Source organism: Vulpes lagopus, chromosome 2 (genome assembly GCF_018345385.1).
Source record: "Vulpes lagopus strain Blue_001 chromosome 2, ASM1834538v1, whole genome shotgun sequence".
In the NCBI taxonomy this organism is placed as follows: domain Eukaryota; kingdom Metazoa; phylum Chordata; class Mammalia; order Carnivora; family Canidae; genus Vulpes; species Vulpes lagopus.
The window spans coordinates 51,440,203-51,457,811 of NC_054825.1; the positions used below are offsets into that span (position 1 = coordinate 51,440,203).

At 50.7% G+C, this 17,609-nt stretch overlaps 1 protein-coding gene across 6 annotated transcripts in view; it reads left to right on the forward strand.

The window, feature by feature from the left end:
- MEGF11 (multiple EGF like domains 11) overlaps positions 1-17,609 on the forward strand; it is a 219,155-nt gene that overhangs the window by 163,579 nt on the left and 37,967 nt on the right. For all 6 annotated transcript variants that reach the window (XM_041744100.1, XM_041744104.1, XM_041744101.1 and 3 more), the window contains exon 9: positions 2,098-2,272. In XM_041744100.1, coding sequence (XP_041600034.1) covers positions 2,098-2,272 — 175 coding nt within the window. The remainder of the gene's footprint in view (positions 1-2,097; positions 2,273-17,609) is intronic.

The window sequence follows — 17,609 nt, forward strand, 5'->3', positions numbered from 1 at the left end:
TGCCGTCTGTAAAATAGAGGCTCTAATGCCTAACTCACAGGCTTATCTGAAGATTAGAAATATGTGAAATGCCTGATGCTTTAATAGCCTGGTCACATTATTATTTAAATTGCTTCCATTTCTCCACTGTTATAAATAATGCTTTAGGGAACATCTCTATGCATAAATCTTTCTCCACAACTGTGATTATTTCCCTAGGATAGAATATTAGAAATGGAATTATAAGACCAAAGGGTCTGAGTATTTTTAGGACTCTTGATACATACGTAACCCCAAATAGTTTTCCAGAACCCTTTACCAGCATTGAGTATTGTCCCTTTTCTTTAAAAAAAAAAAAAACTTTACTATTTTGGTAGAGAAAAAGTGATACCCAGTTGTTATTTTGACTTGCTAATTAATGAGACTAAACATTTTCCAAAATGATTATTAGCTACTTGCATTTACTATTCCAGGACTGTCTGCTCTTGTCCATCCCTCATTTTCCGTGAGGAAACCAGAGCTCCCGGAAGAGAAATAGCTTGGCTGGGCTTCACACAATTAGTGTGTTCATTAATTCATTTGCCAAATATGTATTGAGCATCTCCAACGTGCCAGGGACTCTGCGGGGCCCTGGGGTACAATACAGTGAAAGGTGACTTCCCCCCTGGAGCTGCCACCTGGTGGGGGAGACAGATGATAAACAAGTCAATAGACACAGAAAATAATTACTCTAGTGAAAGTACTCTTCACTCCCAGATACTTAATTGGGCGGTGAATACAAGCCAGGCACTGGGCATCCACCAGTGACCCAAGGAGACAAAGCCCATGTCCTTGTGGAATTTAGTGGAACCAAGAGTCGTACCCAGGCACCCCTGCCAGCCCAGAGCATGCTGCTTTTGATCATATCCCTTGAGCTGGACTCCTGAGCCAGGGGACAAGTGACACAGGGAATCTAGCTAGGAAGGCCGGCTGGTCTCTAACATCCAGCATCTTCTTGGAGTGTTAGTCTGGGTTCTCCCCACGTGCAAAAGATTTACTAGGGAAGCAGCTATGAGGGAAAATGGAGAGGAGACTGGGGAGGCTAAGAAAGCATCAGACTGCAGTGTAGGTCTCACCCATGTGAAGAAGAAAGGAAGGAAGGCTTGGTGGAAAGTCTTAGGCTCTATCACATTCTAAGGAAGATTGGCAAAACTGGGACTCTTCAAGCCAAATGGCCCATCAGAGGAGTCTCAGATCTCCCGGGAATGTGCTGACCTTTATACCCCTGCCCTGCTCTAACTGGGATCAGCCCAGGGAAAGTGTGGGCTCTGTGCAAATATAACGATGGTTTTCAGACACAGTAGCTGGGGCCACTGGGCATTTACACTCCCCTCAAAAGCTCTGAGAAGCACACGGTCACCCTACCAGCATCCCCTCTGATCATGAATGGATATTGACTGTTGGATCAGACCTCTGCTAGCCAGAGGTTGCCCTATTCTCTAAAGGTCATCCCGAGCAGCCCCTGCCCCTGGCCTAGGCAGATAGGGGGTGGACATTATCATACTCACCCTTAAAGAGCCCTAGCAAAGCCCAGATGGAAAGTATCCTTTCCAATGTAGACCTTGCCAGAGGTGGGAGGCCACACCTGCCCTGAGGTCTCATTTTAACTTAACAAATGTCTACAGAGTATCTACAATATGCAGAACCACTGGGTCCCACTGCAACCATCTTGTGCCTGCCCTTACAGCAGGCGTCCGCCTTGGGTACAGGGCGAGGGAGGCTCTGCAGCTCGTAGTCCTTGGGAAGTGACTGAAGAAGGCTGCCTCCTTTAGACTCTATGTATTTGTATTATAAAGACCACTTTTGGGGAGTCAGAAGACCTGTGTTATAATCCTGATTTTGCTTCTTCCTTGCTATGTGACTTGAGGCAAATTATATGGTTACCATGAGCCTCAGTTTCTTGGGGCCATTAAGACCATGTGACCTTGGCACCTTCTGACAAACAAGTCAGTAAGCAGTTTAACCTGAGAGGCCCTTTGATCCTGCTACCCTGACAGACCAGACTTGGGGTGGGCAGAATTTGGGACGTGGCTGCCTCCCTGGCCAGACTGTTCTCTCATTCTTTTCTCATCTGCTCAGCTGCCACCCGGTAACTGGAGCGTGCACCTGCCAGCCAGGCTGGTCTGGCCACCACTGCAATGAGTCCTGCCCTGCTGGCTACTACGGCAATGGTTGCCAGCTGCCTTGCACCTGTCAGAACGGCGCTGACTGCCACAGCATCACGGGCAGCTGCACTTGTGCCCCAGGCTTCATGGTAAGATGGGAAGGGTCTCCCATGGCCTCATGCTCTTCACCCCACTCAGGAGAGAAGGGACCAGCTCCTCCCACCTCTGAGTAGAATCGGGCAATGTGGCCCTCTGCCCAGGGATGAAGAATGGGAGTGCCTCTGTGCCCCGCTCAGAGACACAGCTCCTGACCACAGAGCCCCCAGACTGTTCTCGAAGGGCCAGCCCTGCTGGTGTGGGTCATTGTAGATGTACTAGAAGAAGAGGCTCTTCCCATTGTCCCCTCGCCTGAAACATCAGTTGTCTTTGCACCTGCTCCTCCCTGTCTAAATCTGAAGCACACCGTGTTTTTACATCATAATAACCACAGTACACACAGACAGTTTTGCATTCTACTTGATTTCTCCCACATTTGCTGCTTGGGCTTCTTAATTATCATTTTAAATATCTGCATACCACTGCAGGAGCCGATGTACCCCCAGTTTACAGCCATCCCCTTACTGCTGAATATTGAGTTGTTTCCAGTGTTCACAGCAAATGTTGCAATAAGCATCTTCCTACAAACAGCTTTTCGTCTCCTATTGAATTATTTCCTTAGGGTGAATTCCCAGGGTCAGTGGGCATAATATATTTATGGCTCTTGATGGATGTTGCCATATTACTTTCCTCAAGGGTTGTATAAATCTATACCGCCACCAGCCATGTATGAATGTACCTATTTCAAAACAACTTTGCTAACATCCTTTTCTTGCTTGCTTTTTTTTTTTTTTTTGCTAATTATATCCGTAGAAAATGGCTCCTCGATGTTGCTCTAATTTGCATTTCTCTGATTACTAGGGAGAGTGAACCTTTCCCCCACGTGTTTACTATTTGTACTTTCTCATGAATTATGCTGGTTTTTATGAGATTGGGGAACTTGACACTGGAAGTGGGCTCCTGTTCGAAGGTGGGTGCGGTGTGCCCAGGGGGTCTGAGGGCCCAAGCACCCAGGAGTCCCCCATGGCCATATATTGTATTGCGCTGTAGGAAGTGGTTTGTGCGGTACAAAGTATGGTCTTTGGAACCAGACTGGGGTCACGTCCTGGCTGTCCTTTCACCAACTGTATTGAGTTCACCTCTCTCAGGATCCGTTTCCTGACCTCTGGAATGAAACTCCTGCCTTGCAAAATTGCTACCAGGTATAGAGATGACTATATAAAGTGCCAGTGCTTCTCAGACTCTGGTGAACATATGAATCAGCGGTGGGCCCCAGGACATTGCAGATTCTGACCTGGTAGGTTGGGGTGAGACCTGAGGTTCTGCATTTCTGACAAGCTCCAGGTGATGTAGGTGCTGCTGGTTGGTGGCCTCACTTTGAATAAGAAGGGGTGGTGCTCAACTTGGTCTGCCACTGGAATCACCTGTGGAGCTTTATAAACACTGATGCCTGCCCCCCACATAGCCCCCAAGATACTGGTATTTTTTATCTAGTTGAGGCCAGTGTGCTGCCAAGGTGGAGATCCACTGATCTACAAGGAAGCCCTACTCACGATGTGGGAATGTGGGTTCGCCTGGTGTCTTTTGCGGGTAGGTTGCCCTGGTATATAGAACAAAACTTCTTCCTCCACACAAGGATTGATAAAATTGGGTGAAAATGAATCCTAGTAGCATCTTCGAAGGAAAAAGAAGTCTGTTCCTCCTGCTGATCTTCTTTCTAATTTACCTTTATTGGTGTGAGCTTTGGCCATAACATCCACAGAAAAATGGAGTGCCCTAGGTTTGGGGCTTGGGTAGGAGAGAATAGTCCTTTGGGATTAAAAATCTCACGTAACCAAGTGATCAGGAGAGAGAAGCAGAAGTGAACTGGCCCCACCAGACAGTTAGTGGGGCATTCTGACCCTAGTCCCAGTTGGGCTGCTATGGCTTCGAGCAGGTGGCTTTCTCTCTCAGGGCCCCTATTCTTTGTCATCTGTAAATGGTAAGTGTGCAGGGAGAAATGAACCCATTGATTTCTAAGATGGTCCACTATGTGGACTCCACAGACCATGTCAGGAAACACACCCTTATGGGGAAAATAAAGAAAGTAGGAGCAAGGAGGGGTGTGTGTGTGTGTGTGTGTGTTCGCCAAGGGAGAGGGGGCTCATTGAGGTCGTATACATCATATATGGGTCTGCCAAGAGTCCCCTTTTTCACCACCACTGCCAGCCTGGTCACTGTTTCTCAATAGAAAGAAGAATTAGCATCCATCCAGGGTTAGGGAGGCCAGGGTCTGTGTGCTCACTGCTCCCAGGCCAGGGTTCCAGCAGTTTGGAGGCCAGCCCCCTGCTTCTCTTCTTCCCATCTGAGATGCAAATGACTTCCTGCCCTTGAACTTTGGGAGACTTGGCACTTGCAGGAATCATCTCTTTGTGGAGTCCCACCTGCCTGGGGCTCAAGGCTAAGACAGATTGTAAGCCAAACTGCCCTGGTGAGACCCCGTGAATTCTCATCCATCTCCTCCTGCCCAGCCTCATTATACCTGGAAAGGCTCTTCTGGGGCCCTGTTGGGTGTTGAGCAGGAGCTGCTGGTGAGGTGATTACAGAACAGTCAATTGTTCTCATCCAGCGTGACTCATTCCTGCATGCACCAGACTCCAAGGGGGAACTCATTACTGTTGCCTTTACCCTAGCTTCTGAATGAATGCAACTTCCTGCAATTAGCTAGCTCTGGTCAGGGTCAGGGATTGAGGCAATCAGCAGAGCTGACTTGGCTGAGACCCTCCCCAGAATGCCCCGCAGTCAGTAATAATTAGCAATGCCTTTATTTGCTAGTTAGTCTATAAATTTATGCAGATGCCCTTTTCCATGAAAGATTTTTAGGATGAGCAATTAATTAGAGACTAATTAAAAGAGCCCTTTTCTGAGTGTTTGGAGACCTGGATCCTAGGCTCACTAACCTTGGACTTGTTGCCTCATTTTGCTGGGCCTCAGTTTCCTCATCTGTAAGATGGGAGTCACATCAGTCCTGCCTGCTACTGGATGTGAGTAACCAACATGGTAATGGATGTGAGGCCACATCCTCAGCTGGCCCCTCCCACCAGAGCCCTCCCTGCCAAGGGCTCTTTAGGGAGGATGTCAGGATAGCTTTAGGAAAGCAGAGTCTCTGAGGGCTGCGAATGGCCTCAGGCTCAACATAGATCTTAGGACCACTAATAAGGTAGTGCAGAACCACCCCTGGGAGTCCAGTGATGTGCCTTCTCCAGCCACGCAGTCTCCCAATCCTGCAGAGGCCATGAGAGTAGGAGGCAGGAGCCAGCACCTGGCAATTTGTGTGTGGTGGCCCTTACACTCTTTCTTCTTCCTCCAGAGCACTAGATATTTACTCTACCAAGGACTTGGGGGACATCTGGGGGTATGCAAAGGCTAACCAGACATCCATGCAGCCTTCAAAGAGTTTGTGCTCAGCAATAATCATCTTCACACTAGTAGCAAACACTTACCGAGTCCTTGGTGTGTGCTTCATCTCTATTCCTCACAAGAGCCTGGTGGAGGTGCACTTTCACACGTTCCTCAATTTGAAAATGAGGAGCTGAAGTTCAAACAGGACAAGTGACTTTGCCCAGGATCACAAACCAACTGAACTCTCATATGTTAGATGACAGACTTTGATTGATAGGTCACCATGGAACCATACAAATCTGATTTCAGATCCTTGCCCTCCAAACCCCACCCTGCCTACTGGCAAGTCATTTATCCTGCCTAAGCCTGAATCTCCTCATTTGCTAAGAGAAGACTTTGCCATGAGACTGAGAAGTTTCATATGGAAAATTTGTCATTCAGTTTCTGGAACACAGTAAGCACCCAGTAAAATGGTAGTAATTATTGGTACACTGCGAGAATAGTAGGGAAACAGTGCTTCTTCAAGCCCAGTGCCCTTCCCGTCAAGGAGAGTGTCAAGATGAGCTACACCCAGGGGTTCCTGTTGGAGCAAGCAGAATCATGAATATGCACATCTGTAGGTCCAAGCAGGTCCACCCAAGCACCTGTGAGTCACCCTGAGTAGTCTCAGGAGGCATTGTGGGGTGGACACACCTGTCAATATTTGGGGAAATGGACCTAGGGCTGGAGATAGGAGTGAAGTGTTGGTGTTTTACATGCTAGCTTGGCAACAACAGTGGAATCCCTTGAGGCCTGCTTTGCCGAAGTACGTTAGGGCTGCTGGGTGGGGCAAAAGAGCCCTGATCTAGAAGGTGAAAAACCAGGTTCCTCGCTCTGGTTCGAGCTAACTTTCAGGACTTCTATTTCTTATCCATAAAGTGGGAATGACCCACTTCCTCTCTACTCAACAGGAACAGTGTTGTGGGAACCAGTCATTAAAATGTAGGAGGCACTGTTTCAGCACCTTGGACAGCCACCCCGAGGCTCTCCTCCGAGGTTGCTCTTGTTCTCTTGGAACCTAGGGTCCTCACCCAGTCCGAACACCAGGGGGGACAGGGGCAGGGAAGGGCAGAGTGAGGGTCTGCTTCTCTGACCCACTGGCTTCTCTGCATTTCAGATAAATAGGTAATGACAGAAAAGCTGTCCCCCAACATCATCTCTGGGATTTTTGGGGGGCAAATGGTGTGAGCTCCTACCTCAGAGTGGCTACTCAGAAACTCTGGAGCAAGATTCCCTCCCTTCAAATACCAGCTTTGCTGCTTACTAGCTGTGTGACCTTGAGCAAGATATTTTACCTCTCTGCGCTTCTGTTTTCTCATATATGAAGGAGGAATAATAATAAAACCCACTGGATTACTGAGCAGGTTCATACTCTTCCAGCAAGAGTTAGCTTATTATTATCATCATTATGGTCAAAACTGCCACTACTATTGTTTTTATTTACCCCAAGGGGTCCCCTACCTGAAGAGACTGACTGGTCCTGTCCAGAATACTCTCTTCGGGGCTACAAACAGAAAAGGAAGCAAGAGGAAAAGAGTTAGTTTAAACTTCCTTCTGGCTGCAGGAGCAGGGTTGGCGGGGGCTCCTGGGCTCGCATGGGCAGCCACAGGACCGAGAACAGACTTTCTCATCACAGAGGGGAGAAGGCCAGCTTCTCGGCCACTCCACGTGCCTCTGCTGCCCCAACTTCCCTTAATTAAGGCCTCACCTAGGTGGCCAGCCTGATGAAGCCTCCTCTGCTGCTCTTGGACTAATTGCTGCCATGTTGACTGTTGTAGCAAACAGCCTGTGAGGTCGCCAGAGCTGCAGAGCCTGGATTTCCCAGACCTCCCCCTGTGTGAAACCCGTGTGGCTGGGAGATAAGGGGCCCTCTGGTCATTGCTCAGCACAGATGCTCCCTTTCAGCTCTGGCTATAATGGGTATGGGGAGCACAGGAGGTGGGGGAGAGGAGCCTGGTGTCCCCTCCCATGGGACTCGGGGCCTATATTTCTCCCCTGGATGACAGAATTTCTATTACCTTAAAGGGCTCATCTATTTATGCTGCAATTTTTTGAAGTCCTGTCTGCCGTTATTGAACCCTGCGTGCTGGCGAGGGGAGCGGGCACTCCATCACCCAAATGAACAAACTCGTTTCCACATTTTTCTCCCTTTCCTCTGCGCTGTCGGGAGGTCAGATGCAAACTTCTGCTGCTCTGGCCGGGGAAGGCAGGACAGGGGTGAGAGTTATGAAAATCCAGATCAGAGGAGCAGTGACTGAATTTTCCTCCAAGGTTTCTGATGTCCTTTAAAGACGTCACTGTCCCCTGGCCCCAAGCCAGACAGAATGTGTGTCTGCCTTTTGTGCGGCTCCTGAGCCGGAACTCAAGGAGGAGGACAGCTGAGAGGCCAGAAGAGAACGTGGACTGAGCAAGTATACAGCCAGGCGACATGTAGATGATGATGTGTGTGTTTCCTGTTCTAATTGTTTTGTTCTTCATCAAACCTGAGGTTGGCAGGCTATTAGCCCTAAGCTTTTTGTGCCCCCATCCCCACCTCCTGCGATTGACTGGCTTCCTAATTAGAATAAAAGATTTTCCTGGATGCTGCACAGATGAAGAATCCACCCTCCAGCTGCCCTGCCCCTGTCAACAGAGCACAGATAGTACAAAACAGCAGAAATGGTCCAAAAATATAAACACACACGCGCCACATTGCAGTACTCAAATCCCAGCTCTGTTATAGCCCACTGGGTCGTCTTGGCCCCGTTAGTTACCTTAGGCCCCTCAAGCCTTAGTTTTTCATCTACAATGAAAATAATGGTACTGCATTCTAGTGTTCTTAGGATTGAGTTAGATAAATATGTACAATGCTTAGAACCAAGGCTGGTAGGTAGCAAATGCTCAATAAATGATTGTCAAGGTCCCTGCTGTAGTTGTGTAGGGACGATGCCCTGGAGGCAAAGGCATGGACTTTGGGCCCAGACAAGCCTGGATTGGAATCCCAAGTATGTCCCTCAGCTTGTGTGAACTTGGTACTCAGCCTCTTTGAGCCCCAGTTTCCCATCTATAAAATGGGTTAATACTGCCTGCCCTTCAGGGTCAGTGTGAGCACAAAACAGGTCACACAGCAAAACACTGGCGGAACTGGGATGGACATCAGGTGGCATAACTCCCAGTCCCATGCTTTTACTACCTTCATCTCCTTCTCCTTGGGTTTGCTGTCCCAAGAGCAGACATCTACTGATTTTTCCCAGGGCAGAGAGGGATGGGGTTGGGGGAATGGTCACCGGAGTATTATATCATGTTGGCAATTCATCCACAGAGCAAAGTAGGGAAAATTGGGTTTATGTCAGTAAGGCTGAATCCAACCTTCCCCCTCTGGGCCCTGGCAGTTTGTGGCTTTATTAGGGAAAACTGCTGACTCTTCTGTTCTAAAAAATAAACGTTCCCGTGTCACACCACCCTCTCCCCACTGTGCTCTTCATGTCTTTATCAGAGCCCTCGTTACTGGGGTTTGGAGCAAGGACTTTGGTCCAGGCTTGGTGCCTAGAGCTTTCTCCATGCAACAGAGGAGGCCATGGGAAATAAGCAGCTTGGAGACTCTCTCAGGCCTTTTCCTAGGAAAGGGGACAGTCCCCGCAACCTCCTTTCTCAGAGGAGCCTAGTGCCCTCCCTCACTTTGTGTTTGAGGGGAGGTGGATGGGCCACTCAGTCTCCCTCCCTGGCTTTAGGGCAGCCCATCACAGCTTACCCAGACACCTTGCCGTCTCCTGTGAGGAGCAGGGTGAGAATTGTTAGCTCTGTGGCATGGATGAGGAAATGGAAGTTCAGAGTCTTGTCCGGGGTGATGTGACTTGCGAGGCCATCACCTGGGCCTAGGACCCAAGGCTTATGGCTCCAGGGCCATGCTTGCCCCAGGACAGCTGTGCGGGGAGGGGCAGGTCAGTACCCACCCAGCTCCGACCCTGGCTCTGCAACCACCTCCCTATTTGACCAAGTCACTTCACTTCTCTGTGCTTTAACTTCATCTTCTACAAAGATAGATGCTCCTTGTATCCTGGGGCCTATGTTACGCTGGAATAAAACACTCCTGGGAGGGACTGGAGGCCAGGTGTGTGCACCCAGAGGCGGGAGGAGGAGCAGGTGAGGAGGGGCGGTGGGCCCCAGCCCCCGCAGACTGGCTCCCTTGCCAACCTGGCAGGTCTGGAACAGAGGAAGAGCCCTCTCCCCTCCTGCTGCCCCTGCCCTCAGGCTCTGAGACCCCACCCAGCCTGCCCCCCCCCCCCAGCCATCTCCCCACTTAGTCATTAGCACAAGTAATCTCCTCTGCAGAAGTGATTATGCACCCCGGGGGGTAAGGGAGTCCTGCCAGAAGAGGTGATCGTGTCTGGAAAATGAAAGATGTTGCAGAAAAAAGTCACGAATAAATTACTTCCAGGTGGGGCTAATAGAAACTAACAATGGGGGTAAATGCAAAAAAACAAAAACAAAAACAAAAAACAAACCAAAAAAATCCCTGAAAAGTTCTTTCCAAAAATGCTATAAATGATTGTTCTCACCTCTCCTGAGAGTTGTGAGGAGGGGCGTGAATTTCTAAGACAGGTACAGGGGAGCTGGGCAGGGGCTCACCGGCCTTCAGGCCCAGATATGGCCCAGATGAGCAGGGGCGGAGGCAACATGCAGAGAGGGGGAGTGGGAGCAGAGTAGCCGAGGCCCTGTGTGCTGGGGGTGGGATGGGGGGGGGGGTAGGGGGACCTGAGCTGAAGTCAGCAGGCAAGGAGTTGCCACTGAGCAGGGGCGTGATGAAACATTGCTCCAAACCCTGCGTGGGGAGATGGAGACATCACTGTCCAGTACATGCTCAATAGATGCTGGTTCCCCTTCCTCCCCATGGTTTGTCAGGGGAGGCTGCTTGGCTCAGCGCTGAAAGCCTGGGCTTTGAGCTAGGGGAACCCAAGTTTGAACCTCACCATCTGGGTAGCTTATAGCAGGCTCACCTCTTGGCCCTCACTTCGTTCGCCTTTCACATTTGCAGGATGGTGGTGAGGGGAAGCATAGCTAGAGCCATGAAAATGGCACGAGTAAACCTCAGTATCTTCCCTTACGTCTGCAGTAGCCCCGGCTCTTATGGAACTTATGTAATAATCAAAATGCCTATAGCATTTATGGCACTTCCTCTGGACCAGGTGCTGTTCTAAGAAGATTACTTATGCAACCTTATTTAATCTTCACCATTACCCCTGGAGGAAAGTTCCACTATCATCCCCATTTTGCAGCTAGGAAAACTGAGACACAGAGAGCTTAACAGCTTGCCCAAGTTTGTCAGCTATACCCCATTAGAACGGAAAAAAATAAAATGCCAAAGGTTCTATAAGTGTCAGAGCCAGGACCTAAACCCAGTCAGGCTCCAGAGCCCATTGGAACCTCTGCCTCTTCTAGGGACAAACCCCAAAGAACTCTTGCTGCTACCCCCCTGCCCCTACCAGAATAAGACTTTGACCATGGCCGCAGGGGTGCTCCAGGCACAAGAGCTGAATTTGACAGTAGCATCAAACTGGGGAGCAATCAGGCAAACATCAGGTAGTTCAGGGGAAGTGTCAACATGCCACGTGGTGGTGTGGATGGAGCACCAGATCCCCACCATGGCCTCCATGTGTACCACAGTTCTTCCACCGCAGAATGTTCTCCTATCCATCATCTCATGTGATCTCACAGCCCTGTGGGGCGAGGTGTCACTGCTGCCAATGTTATACACAAGGAAATAGGCCCAGAATGGTTTACACGGATCTGAGCATCTTGGCCTTCCCCACTGTCAAGCCCAGTGCTGAGCCGCTTCCCAGGACAAGCCCCTCCTGTCCCATTGCCCTCTGAGGCCTTGCTCCTGCTTGTCCTTGGCCGGCAGCCCCAGAACGGCTCTGCCCCAGGCTGGAAACCACCATGTCCCTTCCCTACAGGGAGGCCAGATCTACTCTAATGTTCTCTTCAAAGCTGCCCCCCCCCACCCCGAGGCCTCAGGGCCTTAGATGGGGAGCACATTCCAGGCCCTTGTTATATGGAGTGAAGCATTCTCTGAGAAGTTGGCCAAGAAACCTCCGAAAGCCAGAAAAATCCATAGGGCACCAGCTGTAGAAAGATGCAGAGTCTGCAGTTGGGGGCTAAGGGGGGGGGGGGTGTGGGCAGCAGAGGCAGCCCCTTGCACCTCCACTCCCTTTCTCTTCCCCAGGAAAAGCCTCTCAGGCCTCAGCTGCTGGGCCTTCTTTATAGTCAGTCCTGCATTCATTTTTCTTTAATGACTGATTCCACAATCAATAAGCAATTGAACTTGCCGGAGCCTGGGTTCTCGGCCTCTCTCAACCAGAAAGGAGTGGCCCAGACTCCTGCCTTTGGCGGAGGGGGTTCCTAAAATAGGCTGGGACATGAGTCACTTACCTGCTGTCCAGACCTGTGTCTTTAGGGCAAATTATGAAGCCTGGCACTCAAGGCCTTCCTGGCTGGGCGGGTCTGAGCTCCAGGCTCCTGTCCCGCCTCTGCCCCTCAGCCCCAGAGCTCCAGCAAATCCTAACAGCTTGCCTTACCCTGGACACCCACTCAGCCATGCGCGGCCCGCCACCATGCCTTCATTCCACCGCTTCCCGGGAATGCCCTTGCTGTCTATCCTCCTGGCCAAAGCCTGCCCGTGCAGCCTCCAGGCTCAGCTCTGTTGCCACCTCCTCATGCAGACTTCTTGCTTTCTTCCCACTGGGACATAACCTCCCCATAGTACGATGGCATGTCTGCTCTGGTGGCACGCTGTACATGTTTCTGTCGTCTTTACTAAACAGCTGCACGGGGACAGGTCTCTCAGATTCATCCCTGTGTCCCTGCCCTTTTCTCTACCCTGCCTCCCTCCTACCCAGCCCCTCCCAGGCCTGGCACAGTCTCCTGCACAAAGTGGGATCAGTAACTAGTCATTGAATAAATGCATGGGTAGTTTAGAAGCGTCCCTTAAATCATGAATAGACCACGTTTTGCTTGGACCCTGGTAAACACTCCCCCTGGCATCTGTAGGACCCTCTGTTTCCCTAATATGGTTCCCACTTGGGACCTTGTTGAGACTCTGGCTCTACAGGCCACTGCACTGGGCACATATCACCCAGCCGCCACCTCAGAGGATCTGGGTCCTGCAATACACACACACACACACACACACACACACACCTTGTATATTCAATCCCCTTGTGAATCTCCATGTGAATCCAGCATGTCCATACCATACACACCACACTCAAAGCTACCATGTACAAATCGTCCTTGGGGCTATATGGCCAGGATTGGCCCAAGTGTCTGACATGTAGATGCTAAGCTTACCCCATAGCTGTCATGCCACTAATACAGAACACACGGACACCAAACTCTTACACTGCATGGACCACACATGGGGACCCTGATAAGCTATGCCACCCAAATCAAGACCCTGGGACAGTAGGCATAAATGCTATCCCTAACCTATTCTTCATCACATATAAAGCATGTATAATATATATATATATTATATATATATATTATATATATATTATATGTAGGCCCACGTGTATTATTCATGTGACATGCATACCACTGCTTGTGCACACATACAAACACATGCACACGTGCACACACACATAGGCTCACCAGAAACATCTAGAAGTAGGAAGGTGGCCCTCCTGTGCTAGTCTCATCTTGTGCCCCTGCCCCACTCTGTGTTCTGCACATTGTCTCCCCCAGGCTCATGAAGGCCTCCCCTAATGCCCACAGTAGGCTCTCCCAGCAGTTAAGAAGCAGTGTTTTCCTGGCACCTTTTCAAACTACTAAAGAAATCATGAAACCTAATGCAGAGTGATTGGGGTCATGTACTGTCACTCCTGCCCAGGGACTCTTGAAGATTTGGGCTCAGCCTTTGCAAGGGAGTTTTGTCCTGTTCTCAGAGGCCTGCAGGAGAGGCTCTGACCCGCTGTGGCTGGAATCCTCCCCACCTTGCCCTCCGGTCTCTGAGGGAGCAGTGGAGCTGGTGCAGGGAGAGGCAGGGAGAGGCAGGTGAGGCCTAGAGTGGGAACGCAAAGCTGACTTAGGAAGTAAGGCCTCATAAGAGGTGTGCGATGCTGACATCTTGCCCAGTTGCCAGCAGTGGTGTCCCCATCATCATCATCACTGTACCCAGAGCCTTTTCAGAGGATATATGCCACCTGATGGATGCTGGCACTCTCCCCAGGCTAACCCTCGCTCACAGGGCCTGTTGTTCCATCATCTTAGCTTTATTCCTTCAAACTTTAAAGGCTTTTAGGAGTGTCAGGAGTCTCCTGATACAAGATACAAATGCCCTCTAAGATTGCCCACTGTGAGCCCCTAGAAGCCATTTCTGCCTCCAGCAACATGCATTTAACATGCAATGTGTCGGAAGGCACCTAGGACAGGGCGTGGCATAAAGTAGGTGCTCAGGACATCTGGGTCCCCAGCCTCACTGGCCTGTCCACTGTTGAGGTGGCCAAGTTGAGGGGAGAGCTCAGTCTGTGGAGTCAGCCGGCCCCCTTCCCACAGTGACTTGGGGCCAGCTGACCCCTCCAGCCTCAGTTTGGCCTTGCTCTAGGGTGGTTCTTTCTCTAAGAAGGAAGGAATTCCTTACCTGAAGGGCTATTATAAGAACAGAAGGGGACAGGACACCTGGGTTGCTCAGTGGTTGAGCATCTGCCTTCGGCTCAGGGCATGATCCCCAAGTCCCAGGGTCGAGTCCTACATCGGGCTCCCTGCAGGGAGCCTGCTTCTCCCTCTGCCTGTGTCTCTACCTCTCTGTGTCTCTCATGAATAAATACATAAATAAAATTTTAACAACAACACCACCAAAAAAACCCCAGAAGAGGACAGAGGACATGAGCGCCTGGCCCAGCTGGCAGCAAGGGAGCTGCACAGTGGAGCAGTCTGTCCTAAGCTAGTGGGTCAGCCCTGTCTGTAGGGGTACAGGGCTGTGGACAGTGGTGAGGACCACAGTCCTGCCCACCCCTGCTCCCCCTCTGCAGGGCCTGGCCCTCTGCATGCCTGCGAGAACTCCACGGGACCTTAGAGTGTCGGGGTGCGGGGGAGTTGCCTGATACAGAGTGCTCAGTAAGACCTTACTAGCTTGTGATGCCTTCTCTGAGCTCAGGAGGAATCAGGTGGAGAAGGGGAGAGGACTTACAGACGGGGACAAAGGGCAGCGGTGCAAAGCAGAAGAGAAACTGTTTTACCAAGACTGCCACTGAGTCTCCAAGAGGACCCCCAGTCTTGCAGCCAGGACCTGGCTTTCACTTGAGCCCAGATGTCCTTCTTTGGCCACATGCACTACCTCCCGGGTCTCCCCAAGATATCTTGGTATCTGTTTAGGAACTTTTAGGAGGTATCTGTGCTCCTCCAGAGAAGATGCTTGAGGGGTCAGAGTTACAGAGCATATTTGTGCAGATGCGCAAAAGGGTATCCTTTCCTCAAGACCTTCTACTGACATCTGCCAGAAAATTGATGTCATACATACACAAAGTATGATGACGGTCATGTGCGTGTCACCTCTAGAGTTGTGCAGTGCTTAGCCTGCACAGCTGTACAGAGCAACCTCAGCTCACTGATAACCAATTCATTAGAACAGATGTAGATAGGGCTTCCGGGCCTAACCTTCAGCCCTTTCCCACCCATCCCCCTTGGGAGCCAGACAGAGTGATCCTGGGCATTACCTCTTCAGCATGGGGAGGCAGGGATGGGAATGGATGTGACAAGTGAATGACCTCCACCCAAGTGGCCTCCACCCTTCTCTCCTCCACATCTCTCTGACCCTCTGCTGCTCATGCCTTATGCAGAGTTTCTTTTCCTCAACGTGCATCCACTGTCAGTTGCTGCTTTATCAGTGACACACTAATTAGGTCCAGTGAGGTTTGCTCTACACTGGAGAGGCCTCTGTGGTTGGCGTTCAGTCCAGGCTGTTCTCTCTTTGCCTTGTGAGCCATGTGTCATTCTTTCTTTCTGGAAAATCATAAATGAGGCTCCCTATCTGGGAGTCCCACTGCCAGAGTCTGGGAGCTGGGAGTGGTGGTGACAGAGAAGGGTGGGCAGAGGGAGAGCCAGCAGCCCAGGGCTGGCACTCTGCTTGGCAAGGAGCAGACACCTGCCTGGCAGGGGGCTTTGTAAAGAACAAAGCATACTCCGCATGTGTGCTGCCCGCATTGACGTGACGTTGGACACCAAAATCAGCCTGCACTGGTGACCCTGAACCTCCAGGATTAGTAGGGTAGAGAGAGGAACAGAAGCAATCAGAAGATCCGGGAGGCCATGGAAGGCAGAATGGCGACAGGAAGTTAGGGAAGGGACTAGCCTGTGTCCTTCTCATGCCACAGCCTCATATACTCGTGCTTGAAAAACATTTCCAAAATGACTGAACTAAGTCAGTACATGTGCACCGAGTGTGGGCGAGGCTCTGGGGCTGGGGCCATAGGGCTGAATAAGACAGGCCCAGTCCCTACCCTCATGGAACTTACAATCCGGTGAATGAGAGCTGATTTTTTTTTTTAATTCATTACAATTGTTGTGCCGCAGAGGGGCAGGTGACAGGGACCCCTGCTCTGGACGCAGGACGGCAGGGGGAGGTTCAAGAACATGGTGGATGTTGAATAGGACCTTAGGTCACATCTAGTCTGGTGTAGCTATTGGTGAGACCCAGGGCCTGTCACGGTGCCTGGACTATAGTAGATGTTCAGCAAAGGTCTGTGGACTGAATGGATGGGATGTGTGAGGCCGCATCACCATGAGCCAGTGCTTCTGCCTCACTTACTGCCATGTATCCTGACCCCAGATGCAGGGCCTTGTCTTTAGAGAGAAGTATAGGACCATCTATACTTCTCCAACAAGAGGGCATGTGGGTCAGGATGGCTTCCCTGGCTGGCTGTCCCAGAGTCCTCAATGCTAAGCTCCCATAGGGAGCATACCCACCACCCTGGCCTGGGTCTAGAGAACCCAGTTCCACTCTGTTTACACTGCCTCCTACCCACATATTTAAGGAGACCCAGAGATGAACTTGCAACATTGCCTCCCTCTTTTGTGAGAGGGAGGGTCAACCGCTTTCCATCCTCCTCCTCCTCCCACTCCAAAAAATACTCATTAACCTCTGGCCCATTGCAAGGAAAATGGATGATCCACAAGAAGCCCAGCTGCTGATTAATTTTCCCAAACAGGGCCAAACTACAAAGCAGCATATTGCAGGGGAGAAAATTCAATAAACAGCATTTGAAACAAATTTAATAGAACATATAGCTCATTACCCACTGGGGTCCGGGCCTCTGCTGCCACGTTGTGCAAGAAGGCAGGTGGAAAGTGTAGGGGAGATTTGCATCTCTTTAGCAGGACCAGCTCCAGGGGTTCCATTCGGGCAGTAGCTCTTTCAAATCAAGTTCAAGATGTTAATAGCCAATGCTGCATCTATAATTAACAGGCCTTTGGGTGGGAGGAGGTGTTTACATCCATCCTCCATTCACAGAGTGGAGATGCTGAGCAGACCCGGCAGGCTTCCCCCAGTGGAAGCTGGAACCTCAAGGACTTGCCCCGATGGGAGGGCTCCCTTCCTGGGGCTGTGGGATATGGGCTGTGTGGAGGGGAGATGGAGAGATGGGGATGCATAAGAATGTAAGAATACTCAGGCATCAACTTCCAGGTGTTGAGAAAGGCTCAAAGCATCTGGGCCTCAGCAAGCAGCCCTTCCTCAAGGTCAGGGTCATGTCTTGTGGGCGCCGTGGGCGCCCGTGGTGAGTGTGCTGTCAGTATGAGCAGAGCAGCATAGGCTCTCTGAGAGTTTCACTCCATCTAGGCTGTTAGGATCCTGTGCCTGAAATGGGAGCCAAGAGATTCAAGGTCCAAGCCCCTCCCTGCCTGGCATTGAGTTGTATGGCCTTGGGCAGGTCGCTTCCCCTCTCTTGGCCTCAGTGTCCTTACCAAGGGATTCCCTAAGTCCTCCCAGCTCTGGTA